This window comes from Ornithodoros turicata, unplaced genomic scaffold (assembly GCF_037126465.1).
Source record: "Ornithodoros turicata isolate Travis unplaced genomic scaffold, ASM3712646v1 Chromosome17, whole genome shotgun sequence".
Taxonomy (NCBI): domain Eukaryota; kingdom Metazoa; phylum Arthropoda; class Arachnida; order Ixodida; family Argasidae; genus Ornithodoros; species Ornithodoros turicata.
In genome coordinates, this window is record NW_026999326.1 from 1,968,499 (window position 1) to 1,989,134 (window position 20,636).

At 52.8% G+C, this 20,636-nt stretch overlaps 2 protein-coding genes, 2 non-coding genes and 2 pseudogenes across 4 annotated transcripts; all 6 read right to left on the minus strand.

Moving 5' to 3' along the window:
• Positions 1–6,242: 6,242 nt before the first annotated feature.
• Positions 6,243–6,421, minus strand: LOC135372869 (U2 spliceosomal RNA; annotated as a pseudogene).
• A 4,387-nt stretch (positions 6,422–10,808) lies between these two features.
• LOC135372839 (uncharacterized) lies at positions 10,809–14,618 on the minus strand. Its single transcript, XM_064606298.1, has one exon. It carries the CDS (start codon positions 14,616–14,618, stop codon positions 10,809–10,811), a length of 3,810 nt encoding a protein of 1,269 aa, XP_064462368.1.
• A 111-nt stretch (positions 14,619–14,729) lies between these two features.
• Positions 14,730–14,875, minus strand: LOC135372947 (U2 spliceosomal RNA; annotated as a pseudogene).
• A 539-nt stretch (positions 14,876–15,414) lies between these two features.
• On the minus strand, positions 15,415–15,602 carry LOC135372928 (U2 spliceosomal RNA). Its single transcript, XR_010416181.1, has one exon. It is a non-coding gene; the product is annotated as a U2 spliceosomal RNA (small nuclear RNA).
• Positions 15,603–15,961: 359 nt separating this feature from the next.
• On the minus strand, positions 15,962–18,570 carry LOC135372840 (uncharacterized). The gene is made up of 4 exons (XM_064606299.1): positions 18,214–18,570; positions 17,175–18,148; positions 16,873–17,120; positions 15,962–16,791 (listed from the first exon to the last, which is right to left on the minus strand). Exons 1-4 carry the CDS (start codon positions 18,568–18,570, stop codon positions 15,962–15,964), a joined length of 2,409 nt encoding a protein of 802 aa, XP_064462369.1.
• A 679-nt stretch (positions 18,571–19,249) lies between these two features.
• LOC135372962 (U2 spliceosomal RNA) lies at positions 19,250–19,435 on the minus strand. The gene has a single exon (XR_010416187.1). It is a non-coding gene; the product is annotated as a U2 spliceosomal RNA (small nuclear RNA).
• Positions 19,436–20,636: the final 1,201 nt, after the last annotated feature.

Here is a 20,636-nt window from a genome sequence, read left to right on the forward strand (position 1 = left end):
CACATCATGTTGAATTTGGCGACGTGACACCCGAGGAGGCAGGTGCCGCGACCGTGACCAGAGCGAAAGATGGACGTGTAACAGTTACCGCTTCTCGGCCTTTTGGCTAAGATCAAAGTGTAGTCCGTGTCTTGGAATACGCGGCCCGTAAAACGGTCGTCGGGGCAGCATCGCTTGCGGTGTTGTTTCCGGGAAGATTTTTTCTAAAGAGTCCGTAGCGCTCCATCGATTTTCACTCGTGGTCGCGGTAAACTCGTGTTCTCCCAGGAGTGTTTGGTATCAGTGTGTGCGTGAATGCCCCAGGATCAAGAGGATACCCAGGTTTGCTGTGAGTGTGAAGGTTTGACGAAGTTATAAGTGTTTTTGTGAAACGTGGAATCTGCCGTTAGGCCTAGCCCGCATCCCTCCGCAACGGCTCTTCTCGTCGGTGCTTTGCTCGGGCCCCGAGAGATGGCGACACCGCCGGGTGCAGCAGAAGAGGAAACCGTCGCGGGCGATTGCGCAACATCGGCGGAGGACGTGAGGGTCAGTGGCCTTCGCTTGTAGGACGTTGCTTCGCTTGGCTGACTTGTTTACACCAGAGGAGGCACAGTAAGCGGGTTTCGCCGCCGCGACAATAGTGTCGCCGCTGGCATTTCCCGCCAAATTCCGGCTATTTACTTTCCATTGGCTCCGGTCCCCCACGTGACCTTTCTCGATCATGATTGGCTGAGGCTCATTTAACCGGTGGATTCGCCCGCGTTCGTTTCTCCGAGGCGCCGACCCGTCTGACCGTTGTGTAGCTGGCGTCTATGTAGGCAGATGGTGATTTCGTTTCGTGGATTTCGAAGATGTTCGAGCTATGGACGAACGCCTGAATGAAAGGTAAGCAGACAAACGTATGATGCATGTCAGTGATCAGACGTTTAATACTGTCGCCTAACTGTGTACATGGAGGTACGCCTTGTCCCGTATTACATCACTTTCTGCCGGTTAACAGTCATGATCTGGTTTATGATTCTGCGTGGCGTTACTTGTCGCGTTTTGTTCCGCTATTTGAATGTGTCTGATGTTTAATACACTGGTGTGCATGTAAAGGAAAACAGCGTGCATCGCGTACGCAGGGCTCTTCGAATTTTGTCATTAGTCGACATTAGGCGCGTAACGATTGCATGTCTTACATAGCGTATACAGAATACTAACGTTGCCTGTGCTCGGGTTTACCATATCATTAAGAGGTTCTTTTTCTTTTTATTTCTCTTTTCATTCGGACACCGACACCTGTTCGTGGCCCTGCGATCCGCGAATATGTGGCCCCTGTCACCTGAAGATTCTACAGTTGTGCTGGGATAAAGCGGATGGCTTCTGCGACTCATCACGTGCTATATATGTGTATAGTAATATCTACTTTCTCCAAACCGAATAGGTTCCCTTAATGATTGTATAATATGATAGTCACGCTTTCTGTTGCTCGTCACTATTTATTCTTTATTTATTCTGTAATAATCGCGTAGGTTTACTTGCATTCAAATGTTGCTTCTTGTTTATATGTTTACCGTGTCAATAAATTTGTACATGTGAACTCCTTCGTCTTCTGGATTTTCATTTTCTGCTTCCCGATAATATTAGCAGATGGCCTGGCCGGCCTGGCGAAGCGCTCGGAACCGGGTGGGGGTGGGGGAGAGAATTCGAGTGAGAGTGTACGGAGAGGGCACGCAGCGCACATGCGCAGTTCGATCAGCCAGCGCGCGCTTTTTGGCGCCGTTTTCCGGCTATTTTGTCGTGATTCGTTACGGATGATCACGTGGTTAAGAGGGGCGGTGGTTTTCGTGGCGAAACTGTGGAAGCTACAGCTGCACTCCACTGTTTACACCGCGGGATTCGCTCCGTCTGTGATAGTGCGTGTGCGTACCGTGTCCGTGAACGTCCCAGGATCAAGAAAATATCCAACTTTGCTGTGAGTGTAAAGATTTAGCGAAGTTTGGAATGCAGTTTACGTGATCTGTGCGAGGTACACGGTGTGCGTGTACTATTCTTGTCATCCTGTCGGTCAAGATGGAAAGCAGTAACGATATGTTAGTTACAGAAGAAGGTAGTGATCTGGTGACAGAGGACAGTTCCATTCAATGTCAGCGGACACAGCAACCTGTGCGACGGGGCCAGATACTTACGGTGTACTTACCGGTACCCAGTGCGTTTCGGTGTACTGAAGAAGCGTGTGAAGTGACATTCAAGAGTGCCACATGGACCACAAATGAAGCAGCTCTCATACACCACCTGAGGAACAGTCACTCGGTAAAGCCCGGCGACACTCGTTACGAATGCTTCATGTGCCACTCGTCGCTAGGTGAGAGACCGAAAACTCATGTGTGCGACGAGATGAGAAGTCAAATGCCGACACCTATGAAAGACGCGTCTGTTCCACAATGCAACATATGTTGCAGAAAATTCCATACAAAAAAGCAGCTACACAACCACCGGCAGTGGCACCGAAAAAGGATGCTACTCCAACACTCCCCCGCACCGGACACGGAATACGACGTCGCAATGCAGCACAGCAATATACATACACCGGTATCACCAAGTGAAGATGAAACGGAACAGGAAACCACGCCAACTGATTCACCAGCAGGGAGCAGTCTTCTTGGGAGTATTAATACTCCCCTATCCATGACACAGATGGAAGGCGAAGAGTGCGAACAGCCAAAGCTTGAAGGCAATGTACTTCAAATATTCTTTCCAGTACCTTCCTACTTCCAGTGCCCACTTAAACCGTGCCAATCGAAATTTGCGGTTGGGGTCTGGACAGCCCAGCGTCGATCACTAGAACGACACCTCGAAAACCTGCATAGATTACGGGTGACTTCGACAATAAACTCGTGTTCAGATTGTAAAATGACACTTGGCCAACGTCCGTCATCACACCCGGAAGTGTGTCCCAAACAACGACTAAGACTGCGCTCAAGATCGTTCCCGTTCAAATGCACAATGTGCCAGCTCACTTTCCCATCGGCAAAAGGCCTTGCAAACCACCACAAGTGGCACACGCTGAGGAATGCTGAAGAGCGGCTTAGCATAAGGCCATCCGGAGGTACGCGTGAGCAGAATCCACAGCAAGACAGCCCTGAAATGAACCGGCAGGTGGAGGCCACACCCACTGATAAATCACTGTGCAATGATTACTGCACCTCCGTGATTCGGCACAGTCCCTGCACTCAGGAAACGCAAGGCGATACTCGGGAGACAGATGAAGATGACCACAACCCACGGGAGAATTACACCGCAGAATCAACAGGTGCCCGGGAACACATATATTTCGAATGTTGGCACGGTTCAGTTGCGGAAGCGGATAGCATGGATTCTGGGGAGAGCAGCTCCCATGGGGACCGATGTGAGAACGACAACCTACCTGACACATCTCTAGAAACCTCCTGCTCTGCAGGGACCCTCGGGGAAGGCGAAGACGGCAGCCACGCAAATGGAGCACACGAACAGGATAGAGAAACGGAGGAGTCGCACATAAGCACGAGGCCAACTGCTCATATAGATACGTCACTGCTGGCTTTACGAGAACATGCCGCCCAGATCAAACGCTGGACATCCGGGGCGCAGACTCAGGAGACGTGGAGTGCTTTTGAACAGTTGCTGGATGCCGCGACATGTGAAGTGGCAGCCTTCGTCAAACTTCCTGAACAGCCGAGCAGGAGACAGGGAAGAGTCACAAACCCAGAAAACCCTAGGGATATACAAAAACTTTATCGACGAGACCGCCGCCAAGCCATCCGCCTAATCGTCGAGGGAGCACCCAAACGGTGCCACATCACCGTAGGGGAGTTAGAGGAGTATTTCACGCGTATCTGGGGATGTCAAAGCCCAGCACTCCTGGACTGCTGCTCGAGACCAACGGCAGTGGAGCAAGTAGACCTTAGCGTGTTTACCCCGGAAGAGGTGACAAAACGTGCAGTCAGCTGTGAGAACACAGCCCCTGGCGATGACCGCATCACTTACCGCCACTGGCTCTCCGCCGACCCGGACTGTGCATTCTTGTGTGCTGTGTTCAACATGTGTTTGCAGTACAGACGCATACCAGACACATGGCGATCCTCAAGGGTTATTCTGATCCACAAGAAAGGAGACGAGAACGACCCGGGGAACTGGCGACCTATCTCACTTTGTCGCACCATTAACAAGCTCTACACTAAATGCATAACGGCACGCGTGCAACAGTGGCTCATGGAGCAGAATGTTTTGAGTCACTGTCAGAAGGGCTTTTTGCCACACGACGGCGTCTTCGAGCACCAGTATATTCTACAAAAAATGGATGTCGCCAGAACGGGGCGCAGGGACTTCTGCGCGGCTCTGCTAGACCTGACGCATGCTTTCGGATCAGTCCCACATGCAGTGGTACTGGGGGCCGTCAAGCGAAGTGGGGCAGGCGACACACTAACGGAAATCATCAGAGACATGTACTCGGGAGGCATGGCTACCGCGTGCACAGGTGGCGGAAGTACGGGAAACATACCAGTCACATGTGGGATCCGTCAGGGCTGTCCTCTCAATGCGTTGCTGTTTGATCTGACAATTGATCCTGTCATTCGTGGTGTTCAGGGTGAGGGTGCGGACCGCCGATGCCTAGCCTATGCGGATGACATGACTTTGATGGCTGACAACTCCGAGGTACTTCAGAAAAGAATAAACGATGCGGTGGAGCCATGCGAAAAGCTTGGTCTTAAGATAAACCCCTACAAATCCGTGACTTTGCATCTCTCAGGCCAGGGACCCATAGGCCTGCGCCAGACAGAATTCCTCGTCAATGGACAGCGCATTCGATCATTGGCGGACTTCGAGACCACGTCGTTCCTCGGCAGACCAGTGGGATTCTCTCTTCTGAAAGATAACACCAAGATAGACAAGATGGCACAGCTCGGCACGAAGATCCTATCATCCATGCTGGCGCCCTGGCAGGGGTTAGATGCGATCAAAACATTCTTGTACCCGGCACTTAATTTCGACATGCGAGTGGGAATCATCTCTAAGCCCCAGTGGGAGATGCTAGACAAACAGCTGAGGCCACTGCTTAAGAAGACTTTGTACCTTCCTGGCAACGCAGCAAACGAGTATTTATACGGAAGCAGCAAAAACGGTGCGTGTGGCGTGCCGATGGCTGGAGAGATGAGTGACACTAACAAAGTCGACAATGCCTTCAAACTCTTGACGTCAAGGGACCCCATGATTGCACGCCTTGCTAGGGATGATGTGACTTAAGTCACAAGCAAAAGGCTACGTCGACCTGCAACACTGGAGGATGCGGAGACTTTCTTGGCAGGAGAGACAGAGGGTGAATTCAGAATCTCTCCCACCCAGATAAGGGATGTTTGGACTGAGGCTCGGAAAGCATCGAGGAGGATGGGGATAACGTGAACTCTGACCGAGGAGAACATTACTGTTACGAGGCTGGACAAAACAGTAACTGCCAACACACGCTGTAAGTTAATGTCAACATTTAGAGGCCAGTTGTCAGTAGAACGGGACCAGCGACTGCAGAGCCTTCCCAACCAGGGAAAGACAATGACTTGTGACCGAGAAGAGATATAGACTGCACGTCTCTTACACTACACTTTGATCTTAGCCAAAAGGCCGAGAAGCGATAACTGTTACACGTCCATCTTTCGCTCTGGTCACGGTCGCGGCACCTGCCTCCTCGGGTGTCACGTCGCCAAATTCAACATGATGTGGTGCGTGTAAGAAGCACTAGAATGATAGTCGGACTGCATGAAATGCGCATGTTAGTGGACGGAACTCGTGTTTCTTTCTCCCTTGTATCCGCCAAAAGACCGAGAAGAGATATAGACTGCACGTCTCCCCCTTTCGCTTCTGTCGCAGTCTCGCCGTCTACATCCGCGCGTGGCACGTCGCCAATTTGGGCATCGTGGTATATGGGTACGGAACACTAGGGTGTTAGTACTAATGCATCACGGCCCGTGAGATAAAAATGATTGATTGGAAATTGCAAGCGAGAGAGAGAGATAGATAGATAGATAGATAGATAGATAGATAGAATGAATGAATGAATGTGTACCCTAGTGGCCAGACAGGACATTTCCCAGTGGTTGTCTCCAGTGTGTTCTGTGTCTATGTCTGTTGTAGTTTCCCTGCTTTGCTTGGTGTTGTTTCTACGCTTCCCTCTTTTGCCTGTCTCTGGTCATCATGGCTGATGCTTATTGGTGCTGTTTCCGAATTTTTCTTTTTGTTTTTTGATTTGAGACGGGTGGGCTACACCTGGAGGTAGTGCAATACCAGGGCAACCCTTGACAGTGCCGAGGCGAGCTTCAGACACACTGTCTCGGGCCAAAAATAAGATTAATATCGTGAGTCCAAATAGGGCTCGTATCAGATATTCAGCTGATAAGAACAGATATTTATTCAATGTTATCGACATTATTTACAGACATATGGCAAGTTAGCGCTTTCATTACTAGTTACAAGTTGTATAGTCGTGAATTGAGTACATTGCAAGACATCTGCTTCTCAGTGAACCTTGGTAATGTGGCTGTGGTAGATGTCGCGTGACCGTCGAATTACGTCTGACACTGCAAGTCTCTTGAGCTTTTTCAGGTAATTGTTTGAGCAAAGCCGTTTGAGAAGCCTGTCGTTGTTGGGGTCCCAAGATCCGAGAGAGCCGATGATCACGGCCTCGATGCTGACTCTGTTGAAACGCTGTAGCAGGTATTGTTTTACTGGCTCGTATTTCTGCTCTTTTTCCCGGCGCTTCGCTTGCAGACTGTCTGTTCTATTTTCGAACGGGATGGCAACGTCCACAATGATAGCCGTTTCTCCTTGAGTCAACACGAGGTCCCGTCGTAGGTGGGTGCTTCCAACGGCCTGGTTCTCCCATTTCACTGAGAATTTTTTATCAGCAGCGCTCTTTATCCTGGACACGATGTCGTTATGGCGTTGTGTACGCAGCTGAGTTCCTCATGCAGTTGTTGAGAACGTGGGGCAGGGTCTCGGACTGGTAACCGCAGGTGCAGCATCGTTTGTCGTTCGTGGACCACGGCTTCGCTCCGTTCAGAGGCACGAGGTTTAGTCGTGCTCGATGGATGAATCGCCAATCGGCGAATCTGGTGTAGTCGCCGTTACTGATGAAGTGCGAGCTTGCACGGTCTGCTGCAACACACTCCATTGCTTTCCCTTGGTTTGGAAGGGCTTGTAGGTCGCAATCTCTGGATTGATTGAGTTGTTTTCTGAAGATTGCCATCAACCGAGAACGGTGCCGGGTCGTGACAGTGATGGTGCCTCTGGTTACTGATGGTTGTCCACTCTCCCTTAGCTCCCATGTCATCCCTAGCCGGTGCGACGCTTTCCTTGCTTCAGTCCAGACATTCTGGATGGGGTTCGATGTTGTACGATATTCTCCCTCTGTGTCTCCGGCTAGGTACACCTCCATGTCGCTTCTTGTGCATTGCCTGCCCAATCTTTCTGTGATCGTACGCTGCAGCTCCGCTTCCGCATGTTGTGTGACTTCGCTGTCCCGGGATGACAGCAACTTGAAAGCTGAGTCTATGCGACATAGATCGCTGACCTCAGCGGCAATTGGTATGCCGCAGGCACCCGCTTGTCGGCTGCCGTGTAGATAGTTGAGCTTGCGCTTGAAGGCAGGTATAGTGAGCGTTTTATCATGGGGCGCAGGGCTTTGTCCAGACGGGCCCATTCTGTCTTCCCAATGTTGCCACATCTCATATGGAAATTGAGGGCGGGATACAGGAATGTTTTCAATGCGTTGATACGTTGCCATGGAGCAAGCATGGATGACATGATTTTCTGGCCCAGTTGTATCATCCTGTCGATGGTTGTAGTGTCTTTCAGGAGATGAAAGCCCACTGGTTTTCCGAGGAAGGCTACTGGGTCGAATTCTTCCACTGTTGGTATGGCTGCACCACACACGAAAAACCTGGTGTCTCGTAAGCCTGCTGGTTGTTTCCCAGAGAGATGCAGGCTTTTGCATTTTGCAGCGTTAAGTTGCAGACCCAGTGAGCGAGAGGTTCGCTCTATGGAGCAGATCCTTTCTTGGAGAGATTTTGGGTTGTCAGCCAGTGGGGTGATGTCATCGGCGTAAGCCAGTACTTGGTGTTCTTTGGAGTCTCCCTGGATGGTTCGGACGATCGGATCAATTGTTAAGTTAAACAACAGACCACTCAGAGGACAGCCTTGTCGGATGCCGGACATCACAGGTATGGCTTCAGTGGTGCCGTCACATGATATTACGACTGATTCATTGTCTCTGTACAGGTTTTTGATGAGGTCGACGAATCCAGCACTAGCACCGCTGTTTTCTACTGCATCGAAGATGGCATTGTGGGGTACCGAGCCAAAGGCGTTGCTGAAGTCCAGGAAAGCCGCACATAAGTCATCCCGCGTTGTTCGTGCCTTGTTCAGCCTGGATTGCAGGATGTATCCATGTTCGAAGACGCCATCGTGTGGAAGGAAACCCTTCTGGCACTTTGAGAGGATTTCCTCGGCAGAAATCCACGTTTGCATCCGGACCGCTAGACAGCCCGTGAACAGCTTGTTGATGGTGCGGCTGATGGTGATCGGTCTCCAGTTGGTCACCACGTCGTGATCTCCTTTCTTCGGGATCAGCACAGTTCGCGATAACCGCCACTCCTCAGGGATGTCCTTGTAATGGAGACACACGTTGAATGTGGCAGCGAGGAACTTGCACTCGGGGTCTACAGTCAGCCAGTGCTTGTAAGTAATGCGGTCGTCGCCGGGTGCAGTGTTTTCGCATCGCTTTCCCTTCCTCAGTACCTCTTCTGGAGTAAAGAAGTTTAAATCAACGGGTGTGTCTCCTCTTTTGCGCAAAAGGGGGATGTCCAGAGGAGCTGTGCTTGGACCCCACACGCTGGAGAAGTGCGCTTCAAGGTCTGCTTTTGGGATACCACAAGTTGGGGCAGCGTCTTCGGTGATAGTTCGGATGGCAAGACGGCGGTTCCTGCGGTACAATCGCTGTATCTCTCGTGGGTCGCTCCGGTTTATCCTTCTTTTCTTTGGGGCGCAGTCTGATGCTGGAGGGATGTTTGCAGCTTCTTGGATGGTAGATGTGGCATTCCTTAATATGGATAGGAACTTCTGCCAGTTTTCTGTGCTGCAAGGACACCGCGCGAGCTCGCGTAGAGCAGAGATGCAATGCCCTAGGAGATCGCCGTCAGAGGGGTCTTGTGGGGCTGGAAGCGCTTCTTCATTAGGTCTTATGTCAGCGATCATTCTGTCCTGCGGGAGGGGATCATCAGGGTTTTCTGCCTCGTCACGGATGACATGTTGAGTGGGAGTAGCAGGGTCGTTGTTGCTGCAGGTCACGGCTTCGCACTCGCTTACTGGTTGAGATGAGGTATATATGGAAGCGGCGTCGTGCTCCGTGTAGGTGGAGTATGCGTCTTCAGATGGCGCTACGGTGTTCTGTGTCTGAGGCGACACCGTTGTCATAGGGCTTGTTTCATTTGCGGTTTCCGGTTCTGCTTCTGACTGCGCTTGAAGTCGCTCGTCTCCTTCCTCGGCGTCACCTGTGCCAGGGGCTTCGCAGACCGCAGCATCCTCACTCCGTTGCTGGCTTCGGCGTTCGGCTCGCGCACGTTCCCTCCTGTGTGACAGAAGATGGTTGTCTAGCCCTTTTCTAGAGGGAAACGTGTCACCGCACTCTTCACACTGGTGGGTAAACCTTCGTCTCTCCGGAAGATTTGGCTGGCTGCGGGCCTGGGTGCACTTGTGGGATGTAGGCCTTGAGTTGAGGAGTTCCCCGCAATCGACACAGAGGTATGCTACTTGGGTAATCTGGATCTCATGGTCCCGCTCCAGGTGTCTGGTTAGGGAACTTCGCTGGGATGTCCACGTCGGCGAACGGTAGGACATGGAACACCCTTCCTCGCAGCAAGTGAAATGGTCTGGTAGGGGGAAATACACGGTCAGGGTAGTGTCTTCCCTGGAAGGCTGGCAGCTGCCGGTTTCTTCGCGGGTGGTGTCTTTGCCGGCCAGTCTGACGTATTCAGGGGCAGTCCCAAGGGCAGGTGTCCTCACGGAGGACGTAAACGCCAGCCCTCCCTCGCACTGTGAAGGGCTGCGGCTGTAAACGCACGCAGGGGTTCCCCCCAGGGAGCAGTTGACTCTCGTGGTCCGGCGTCTGTGGTCTATGGTCCGGAAGTTTTCACTCCAGCATTCATGGTCCGTGGCATCCAGTCTGATGTCCATGTCGTCCGGCGTCTGTGGTCCGTGCTGCGGGGAGCATTCAAGGGGACCAGGGGAGGTCCTCGCAATTTGTCGCTCGGCGGGAGTGACGTCAAGCACCATCCCGTTGGCGGGCTGCGTTGGGGGAACCACTTGGGCACTCCCTCTGCTAGTACTCAACGCCCTGAAGAGGGCGGTAGGCACGGAACACCTACTTAGTACCACCCGCCTGGTAGGCTTTGCCCTAAAAAGGGCTGTGTCGTCCCGAGGGGGCAATAAACCAAACTGCCGAGGCAGCCCTCAGGAGACTGCTAAGCCTCCAGTGAGTCGTGGCTGCTCTGGGCGAGGGGCAATAAACCAAACCCTGAGTAGGGCCTCGTCCTCGGCTGGCACCCTAATCGTCCTGAGAAGGACGGTACACGGCAAAATGTACTCGGTGCCACCACACTCAGGCCTTTGGCGATCAAGTTTTTATTAAATAGTACGAGCATTATTTACATAATTGTCAGGATCAATACAACCGTTATTTCAATAATTGTACGGATCAATACACTTTTCCTTCTCACAGTGGCTGAGAGTCATTCTCTTCTAATGCACCACTAGGCGCCACTTCACGGCTCTACTCCAGTTATATGTGCAGTGTAGATGTCTCTGGATACGGCGATCACGTCGCTCACCACTAACTTCTTAAACAGACTTAGGTACCGTCTAGAGCATAGTTTCCTCATTATGATGTCATTGTTTTTATCCCACGTACCAAGGGCACCCACCACCACAGCGTCCACGCGTACGCGTTGGTATCGCCTCCGGATATGTTGTACGGCCGGCTGGTACTTGCTGATTTTTGTTGTTCGTGCCACTGCCAAGGCCTCGGGCTGATTCTCGAAAGGGCAGGTTACATCTAGTATGATGGCTTCCTCTCCTCTGGCCAGGATCAGGTCAGGACGCAGGCCAAGACCTCCAATGTCCTGGTTTTCCTTTATTATGGTGAACCTGGCCAGAGCAGCCTTCTTGAGTCTGTCTACAACTCTGTTGTGCCTCTTTGTCATGGCCCTGCTGTGCAGCATGCAATGGTTCATGACATGAGGCAACGTCTCTGCAGGATGGTTGCATCGCCGGCATCTTTTATCGTTGGCTGGGGCCCACTGCCTGGCTCCATTCACCGGGAGTAAATTCAACCTCGCCCGATGAACAAACCGCCAGTCCGCAAAGCGGGTGTAAGCACCAGTCCTGATGAAGCGGCTACTCGCCCGGTCTGCTGCAATGCAGGCCATCACCTTTCCCTGGCTTGGTAGGGACTGCAGGCGGCAATCCCTCTCGGAGTTGAGCTGGGCCCGTATGCTAGCTAGCAGTTTTGTACGCGTTCGAGGCGTAATAGTAGTTGTCTGCCGGCCTATGCATGGGTCACTCTCCACCAAGGTCCAGGTGATGTTCAGCCGTCTGGACGCCTTTCTCGCCTCCGTCCAGACACTCCGTAGCTGGGTGGATACCGCTCTGAAGTCCCCTTCGGTGTCCCCATTCAGGTATGCCTCGGCATCGGCTGTATTCACTGGGCGCCGTAAGCGATCCCCCACGATGTCCATTAGGTCTTCCATCGCAAGTCGCGACAGTCCCTCATCCCTCGATGTTAATACCTTATATGCATTGTCAACACGGCAGATATGGCTGAGCTCAGCAGCAATTGGGACCCCACACGCTCCTTTCCTTGCGCTGCCATAAATATATTCATTTGATGCATTTTTAGGGAGGTATAGAGTTCGCTTAATGAGTGGTCGTAGCTGTGCGTCGAGTTTTTCCCACTGCGTCTTGGCGATGCAGCCTGTTCTCATGGCAAAATTTAATGCTGGGTACAGAAAAGTTCGTATGGCATCCAAGCGCTGCCACGGGGCCAGCATCGAGCATAGCAGCTTTTGCCCTAGGTCTATCATGTTGTGCACTTCTGAATCGCCGTTGAGCAGCGAAAACCCCACCGGCTTACCGAGGTACACAATTTCTTCAAAGTTCCTCAGCGGAGGAATGGAGTTTCCATTGACGTTAAAGATGGTTGCACGCATCCCAACTGGTATGTGGCCCGAAATGTGCATTGCCGCACACTTTCCTGCGTTAAAGGACATTCCGAGGCGCTCCACCTCTGCGACGACCTTGTCGATGCGTCTCTGAAGGTCCACCGGCGATGCTGCCAACGGGGTAAGATCATCCGCATATGCTAAGCAGGAATGTTCCTCGGCGTTATCCTGAATAGCACGAATCACAGGATCTATCGCCAAGTTAAAAAGAATGCCGCTCAGCGGGCACCCCTGTCTGATTCCACTTCGGACAGCTATCACTCCGGTCACTTCTACACCCGTAGCTATGGATGTAGTGTTATCCGCATACAGGTCTTGGACAATCTCGGTGAAAGCCTCCCCTGCACCGCTGGCTCGGACGCCTTCGATAATGACTGCGTGTGGAACGGAGCCAAAGGCGTTGGTAAGATCGAGAAAGGCGGCACAAAACTCCTTCCCTTTGCTCCGAGCATGGTCCATTAGGCGTTGGAGCAGATACTGGTGTTCAAAAACACCATCGTGTGGGAGGAAGCCCTTCTGAGCCTTTGATAGGACGTTGTATTCCTGGAGCCAGTGTTGCAGTCGGGCAGCCAAGCACTTCGTGTATAATTTGTTAATTGTCCTGCATAGCGATATTGGCCGCCAGTTCTCCACTTGATCTTGCTCACCTTTTTTGTAGATGAGAATAGTCCTTGTCGAACGCCACTCCATAGGTACGCGCTTCCACGTCATACACAGGTTGAATACTGCAGCGAGAAATGTACACTGCGGGTCGGCTGCGAGCCAATGACGGTATGTAAGACGATCTGAGCCCGGCGCAGTGTTCTCGCAACGTGTAGCTTTCCTACGCACCTCTTCCGGCGAGAACGGGCTGAGGTCTACTTGCTCTTCAGCCCTAGGCCGTTGGCATGCCGCAAGGTCTGGCGTAGAACTCGCGCTCCATACTCTTGAGAAGTGTCGTTCCACCTCGGCTGCTTCGATGGAGCAGCGCGTAGGTGCTCCCTGTACGATTAAACGCACCGCCTGCCGGCGGTTCCTTCTGTATAAGCTTTGAATTGCCCTTGGGTCCTCCGGGTTAATGGTCCTGCGGGCTCCCTCATCTGCTTCCCGCAGAGGTGGTAGTTTTACATACTCTGTCACAGCCGCAGTCGCATCTTCAAGGAGGCGTTCAAACCTCCCCCACGATTCTTCTGTTCGTACTCCGTTCATAATTTGGCGGACCTCAGCTGCGAGGTCCCGCAGGAGCTGTAAAGGGCCTGTACCTTCGCCATGATTATTTGTCTCTGTTGTAAGGCCCTCTACTTGCGTGGTTGGTGGTTCTTCTGGTAGCTCGTCGTCATCGTTGTCGATCACTCGGGTCGTCACGATGTGCGAAGCCAGCAGTCCATCTTGGCTGTTGCGTATCTCGGACGCTGCTGCGTTGTCACGTGGAGTCAGCACAGGCCTTGGTTCCTCAGTCAGCGTAGGGGCCAGGGAACTGAATAGACTCGCCTGAAGTGCGCCGTTTATGGCCTCGGCGCGCTCAACCGGATCGCCGTCCTCGTTCGCCGAAGCGGTTTGAGCCCGCTCCGCACTCGCTGGCGTTCTCTCCGGGTCACGCCCTCCCATATGGTCATGTAGGCCCACTTGCTCTCGGGATAGAGCAGGCTCCCGATACTCCGCACCCGTGGCAGATGACGGCAGGGCGGAAAGCACGCCGGCGCTTTCCGGTGTCCTTGATCTATCTCCCGTGGAGCACGTTGCATCCACCCGCGATGACGTCTGGTCAAGGCACGACGATGTTGGAAGAGCTTCTTGCGACGATATCAGTTCATTACGTGAGGACGACGTATCGGTGGTTGAAAATACAGTCATGCTCTGACGGGCGGCCGCTGGGCTGGTTGTACTGCGTGTGTCATGGCGGAGAGGGGCGTTGCTCTCCTGTGCGGGTTGAGCACTGCCAGCCGAGTCGCATGTTCTTGTTGCTCGTCTGCCTTTCTCCTCTTCCTTTTGGTGCCAGAGCATATGATTCGAGAGTCCTTTCCTTGAGGGGAATGAGCGGTCACACGTTGTACACAAGTGCGGGAACTGTCGTGAAGCCTCATTAGGAGCATCGTGATCTTGAAGGCACTGGTGGTAGAGTGGCCTAGGCCCCAACGTGCTGTTGCATATGCGACACCGGTATACCGTGCTCGTAATCCTTGCCTTGTGGGCCAGCTCCAGGTGACGTTCCAAGGAGCGCCGCTGGGACGTCCATACTCCTGTGCGAAAGGCAGTAGAGCAGTCATCCTCCGGGCAGGTGAAGTGGTCCGGAACAGGAAACCATACCGTCAGGCGGCCACCAGAGCGTTGCGGTTGTCGCTGCTGAACGCTGTCTCCAGGACTACGGGCAGCCATCCGGGCACTTTGATCAGCTCAGATAGTGTATTGGCACCAAATGGAAGGCCGGCCACAGGGGCAGCTCAGATACTTCTTTAGAAAAAATCTTCCCGGAAACAACACCGCAAGCGATGTTGCCCCGACGACCGTTTTACGGGCCGCGCATTCCAAGACACGGCCCACCCGGGGGCGGACCGCGTTATCAAGGGGCCCTTCTCGAAATATGAAGGCTCAGATACTACACTTTGATCTTAGCCAAAAGGCCGAGAAGCGATAACTGTTACACGGCCATCTTTCGCTCTGGTCACGGTCGCGGCACCTGCCTCCTCGGGTGTCACGTCGCCAAATTCAACATGATGTGGTGCGTGTAAGAAGCACCAGAATGATAGTCGGACTGCATTAAATGCGCATGTTAGTGGACGGAACTCGTGTTTCTTTTTCCCTTGTATCCGCCAAAAGACCGAGAAGAGATATAGACTGCACGTCTCCCCCTTTCGCTTCTGTCGCAGTCTCGCCTTCTACGTCCGCGCGTGGCACGTCGCCAGTTTGGGCATCGTGGTATATGGGTACGGAACACTAGGGTGTTAGTACTAATGCATCACGGCCCGTGAGATAAAAATGATTGATTGGAAATTGCAAGCGAGAGAGAGATAGATAGATAGATAGATAGATAGAATGAATGAATGAATGAATGAATGAATGAATGTGTACCCTAGTGGCCAGACAGGACATTTCCCAGTGGTTGTCTCCAGTGTGTTCTCTGTCTATGTCTGCTGTAGTTTCCCTGCTTTGCTTGGTGTTGTTTCTACGCTTCCCTCTTTTGCCTGTCTCTGGTAGTGCAATACCAGGGCAACCCTTGACAGTGCCGAGGCGAGCTTCAGACACACTGTCTCGGGCCAAAAATAAGATTAATATCGTGAGTCCAAATAGGGCTCGTATCAGATATTAAGCTGATAAGAACAGAGTTTTATTATACATGTTAGCGGCATTTTTCTAGGCAATGACAGTATACTACATCATTATGTACAGTAAGTCTTATGGTCGTCGCTTGGACTCGATCATCCATTCGGGTTCGGTTCGTCGTGATTGTGCGGCGTATATGTCGCGCGATCCAGCTACCACGTCACTTACGCACAGTTTTTTTAGTTTCTTTGCGTAGGTCTTCGAGCATAGCTTCTTGAGGAGTCTGTCGTTGCGGGGATCCCAGGACCCTAGGGCACCAACAACGACGGCTTCAATGGACACTCGTTGGAAACGTCGCTGAAGGTTTTCCTTCACTGTCTGGTATTTTCTCTCTTTTTCTTTTCGGGCTTCGAGAAGGGCAGATATCCGATTTTCAAATGGACAGCACACGTCGACGATTATTGCTTCTTCTCCTTTCTGAAGGACGAGGTCCGGCCGCAGCGCTGTGACTCCAATGGTTGATTTTCCGCCATTATTGTGTATCGGCCACTGGCTGCCTTTTTGATCCTGTCCACAGCACGGTTGTGCCTGCCGGTCATGGCCGCACTCTGCCTCTTGCAGTGGCATAGTACATGCGGCAGCGTTTCGCTGGCGTATTCGCATCTTCGGCATCTAGTGTCACCTCCTGATTGCCAAGGCCGTGCACCATTGAGTGGGAGGAGGTTCAACCTTGCCTTGTGAATGAACCTCCAATCAGAGAACCTGGTATAGGTGCCGCCGCGAATAAAATGGCTGCTCGAAGGGTCCGCTGCGACGCGCTCCATTACCTTTCCCTGATTGGGGAGGCTTTTAAGGCTTTCGTCTCGACGATTGCTGAGTTCCTTTCGAAGGGTGGCAATCACGCGCCTTCTTTGCAGTGCGGTGACGCTGGAACTACCGCATGTAAGGTACGGCTCTTTGTCAGTGAACTCCCACGTGATTTGCAGGCGCCGAGAGGCTTTCCTAGCCTCTGTCCATATGTTTCTCAGGCCTGACGCGGGGGCACGGAATTCACCTTCATTTTCGCCTGAGAGGAAGTCCTCTATGTCGCGCTCGGTTGCCTTTCGCCGAAGCCTTCCCTCGGTGGTGCTTTCCAGTGCATTACATGCCAGGATCTTGACCTCTTCGTCTTTCGATGTAAGCAGCTTGAACGCACTGTCGATGCGAGACAGGTCGCTCAACTCGGCAGCTAAAGGAATGGCGCACGCTCCGGAATTTTTGCTGCCGTAAAGGTAGTCGTTCGTAGCCCCTGTGGGCAAGTACAGCGTCTTTTTCAGGAGTGGTCAGAGTGCGTTGTCAAGTTTCTGCCACTCAGTCTTCCCCAGTGTACCAAGCCGCATTTCAAAATTCTGCGCTGATAAGACGAATGTCTTGACTGCATCCAGTCGTTGCCAGGGGGACAACATGGAGTTCAGGATCTTCTGGCCGGTGGCGTTGGCATCGCTGACTGTTGAGCCTTCGGGCAAGATGTTGAATCCCACCGGCTTTCCGAGGAAGGGGTGACTGGCAAATTCCTCCAGCGCCGGTATAGGATCGCCTAGCACTGTGAAGGTGGTATCCCTGAGTCCCACGGGTCGCCTGCCGGACAGATGGAGGGTCTTGCACTTTCAAGGATTTAGTTGCAGCCCTAACTTCGTGGACATGGACGCCACCAAGTCGATGCATGTTTGTAGTGTCGTAGGGTCAGGAGCCAGGGCTGTAATATCGTCAGCGTATGCTAAGATGCGATGTTCTTTTCCTCCCCCTTGGATTCTCCTTATGATAGGGTCCACCACCGGGTTGAACAGCAAGCCGCTCAGCGGGCATCCCTGACGAATACCAGCCCGCGTAGGTATCGGCTCGGTGCATCCATTGCTGCTCAGTACGGTGGTCGTGTTTTCCGAGTATAGGTCCTGGATTACTTCTACAAATGTTGCACCAGTCCCTGCTCCTTTGACGGTGTCCACTAGGGCATTGTGTGGAACAGATCTGAATGCGTTTGTGTAATCCAGCATCCCTACACATAGTTCATTTCCTCCACTGCGTGCGTTGTTGAACCTTTCCTGCAACACGAAGTTGTGTTCGAACACACCACCGTGAGGCAGGAATCCCTTCTGGCATTTCGATAAGACTTCTTCGTCCTGGATCCAGCATTGCAGCCTGGAGGCCCAACATCCCGCATAAAGTTTTGCAATCGTCCTCCCGAGACAGATGGGCCTCCAGTTTGATGGGTCCTGGCGGTCTCCTTTCTTGTAGATCAGCACCGTCCTGGTGGCACACCAGCTGCTCGGTACCCGCCTGTATAGAAGGCACACATTGAATACTGCTGCCAGGAAGTAGCATCCCGGGTCAACAGCCTTCCAGTGGGCGTATGTCAGCTGGTCGTCTCCAGGAGCTGTGCTTTCGCAGCGGCGTAGGCGAGCTCTCACTTCTTCTGGGGAGAATGGCTCTGAGTTGATTCCCTCTTCCGCCGGTGTCCTGCTACAAAGTAGTTCGGTGTCCGCTTGTTTCTCCTCCCATACATGGCGGAAGTGGTCTGTAAGCACTTCATCCGATATGGGGCACCTTTCTTGGGTCCCCTGCGCGATAAGCCTCACGGCCTGGCGTCTGTTCCTTTTGTACAGCCGCTGGATGCATCGCGGGTTGTCTGAGTTGATTTGCCTCCTGGGTCTATCCTGATGCGGTGTATTACGGATCTTGACTGCGGCGGCAATAACTTCGGTCTCGCGGTCAGCGTCTCCTCAAAGCAGGTCCAGGATGACACTGACTTTGCTGAGTCCAGGTGTTTCTTCACTTCGTTGACGAACTCCTGAAGCAGGTCTTCAGGGATATCGTCGGTGTCGGCCTGAGGGCTCTGTCTTGTGGGTATTGGCGTCTCAGTAGGGGGACCACTGCAGTTCAGAGCTGGATCGGCTAGCTCCGCGCTGGTTGTCGGACCATCGTGGGAGGCGTCATTCTCTGGGGTAGCACTGAGGGCGATCGTTGATACAGAGACGGAGGAGTAGCCTGCTTCGCCGCCCTCATGGCTGTGGGGAGCGTCTTTCTCCATGGTCGTCACGTCCTGTGTACAGTACACCACACTTTGTACACTACACTTTGATCTTTGCCAAAAGGCCGAGAAGCGATAACTGTTACACGTCCATCTTTCGCTCTGGTCACGGTCGCGGCACCTGCCTCCTCGGGTGTCACGTCGCCAAATTCAACATGATGTGGTGCGTGTAAGAAGCACCAGAATGATAGTCGGACTGCATGAAATGCGCATGTTAGTGGACGGAACTCGTGTTTCTTTTCCCCTTGTATCCGCCAAAAGACCGAGAAGAGATATAGACTGCACGTCTCCCCCTTTCGCTTCTGTCGCAGTCTCGCCTTCTACGTCCTCGCGTGGCACGTCGCCAGTTTGGGCATCGTGGTATATGGGTACGGAACACTAGGGTGTTAGTACTAATGCATCACGGCCCGTGGGATAAAAATGATTGATTGGAAATTGCAAGAGAGAGAGAGAGAGAGATAGATAGATAGAATGAATGAATGAATGAATGTGTACCCTAGTGGCCAGACATGACATTTCCCAGTGGTTGTCTCCAGTGTGTTCTGTGTCTCTGTCTGCTGTAGTTTCCCTGCTTTGCTTGGTGTTGTTTCTACGCTTCCCTCTTTTGCCTGTCTCTGGTCATCATGGCTGATGCTTATTGGTGCTGTTTCCGTATTTTTCTTTTTGTTTTTTGATTTGAGACGGGTGGGCTACACCTGGAGGTAGTGCAATACCAGGGCAACCCTTGACAGTGCCGAGGCGAGCTTCAGACACACTGTCTCGGGCCAAAAATAATATTAATATCGTGAGTCCAAATAGGGCTCGTATCAGATATTAAGCTGATAAGAACAGAGTTTATTCATGATGTTAGTTGCTTTATACATGTAGCATGGGTTGTTAATATTTTGATTTAGCAAAATACCACTCTATCAACTATTTACATGGTTTCTTTGGTGGCTTGTTTGGAGGTCATGTTCTGGCAACGTGTGCTGCGTATATGTCTCTGGTGGCCGCGATGACGGAGCTCACGCAGAGCTTCTTCATCTTCTTAAGATACCTTCGCGAGCAGACCCGTCGAAGGGAGCGGTCGTTTTCGGGGTCCCAGGACCCTAAGGCTCCGACGACTACTGGCTCGATGGTGACGCGCTGATACCTTCGTTGTAGGAACTCCTTCACGGGTTGGTATTTCGTGATTTTTGCGGCACGAGCTTCTTGCAGGGCAGAGGGGCGATTGTCGAATGGGCAGGTGATGTCGACGATCACGGCCTCTTCTCCACGGGCGAGCAGGAGGTCTGGGCGCAGCTGGGTGTCACCAACGGGGCGGTTCTCGGAAACAACGGTGAACTTTGACGCCGAGGCGGACTTCACTCGCTCGACAACGGAGTTGTGTCTCGCCGTTAGGGCCCGGCTTTGGGTCATGCAGTGGCACACGACGTGAGGGAGGGTCTCAGCCTGGTACCCACACTGGCGGCAGCGCTTGTCACTGTGGCTCCAGGCTCGTGCACCGTTAAGTGGAAGGAGGTTTAACCTGGCTCGATGAATGAACCTCCAGTCCGCGAACCGGGTGCAAAAGCCTGTCCTGAGGAAGTGGGTGCTGGCGGCGTCCCAGGCCGGCGCTTTCGACTGCCTTTCCTTGGCTGGGCAGGCTGTGGAGTTGCTGGGTGCGCTCAACGTCCAGCTGGTCGCGCATAGTGCGCATGATGTGCCGTCTCCAGCGCGCTGTCATCGTCTTGTCTTTGCGGGTGATGGCGATGCCATCTTCCAGGGTCCACTTGACGTCCAGACGCCGGGAGGCCTTTCTTGCTTCCGTCCATACATTGCGGAGTTCGTTTGAGGAGGATCTGAAAGGCCCCCCTGTGTCCCCTGCGAGGAAGATTTCGGCGTCACTTGGCGTGCACATGGTCCGCAGGCGCTTCGAAACCGTGTTGAGGAGGTCGTCTTGGGCTGCCCTGGCGATGCCAGGATCACGTGATGTCAGGAGCTTGAAGGCGCAGTCAGTTCTTGCAATGTCACTGGTTTCTGCGGCCAGCGGGATACCGCAAGCACCTTTTCCGCTCTTTCCATACAAGAGCTCATTTGCCGCGTTG

Bases quoted from the DNA above. Each gene is read 5' to 3' on its own strand.
- LOC135372839 (XM_064606298.1), bottom strand. From the start codon at position 14,618: ATGGCTGCCCGTAGTCCTGGAGACAGCGTTCAGCAGCGACAACCGCAA.
- LOC135372840 (XM_064606299.1), bottom strand. From the start codon at position 18,570: ATGGAGAAAGACGCTCCCCACAGCCATGAGGGCGGCGAAGCAGGCTAC. The intron at 18,149-18,213 runs GTAATACACCGC...CGATGCATCCAG, and splicing joins TGCCGCCGCAGTCAAGATCC to CGGCTGTACAAAAGGAACAG. The intron at 17,121-17,174 runs GTTAGGGCTGCA...TCTGTCCGGCAG, and splicing joins GTGGCGTCCATGTCCACGAA to GCGACCCGTGGGACTCAGGG.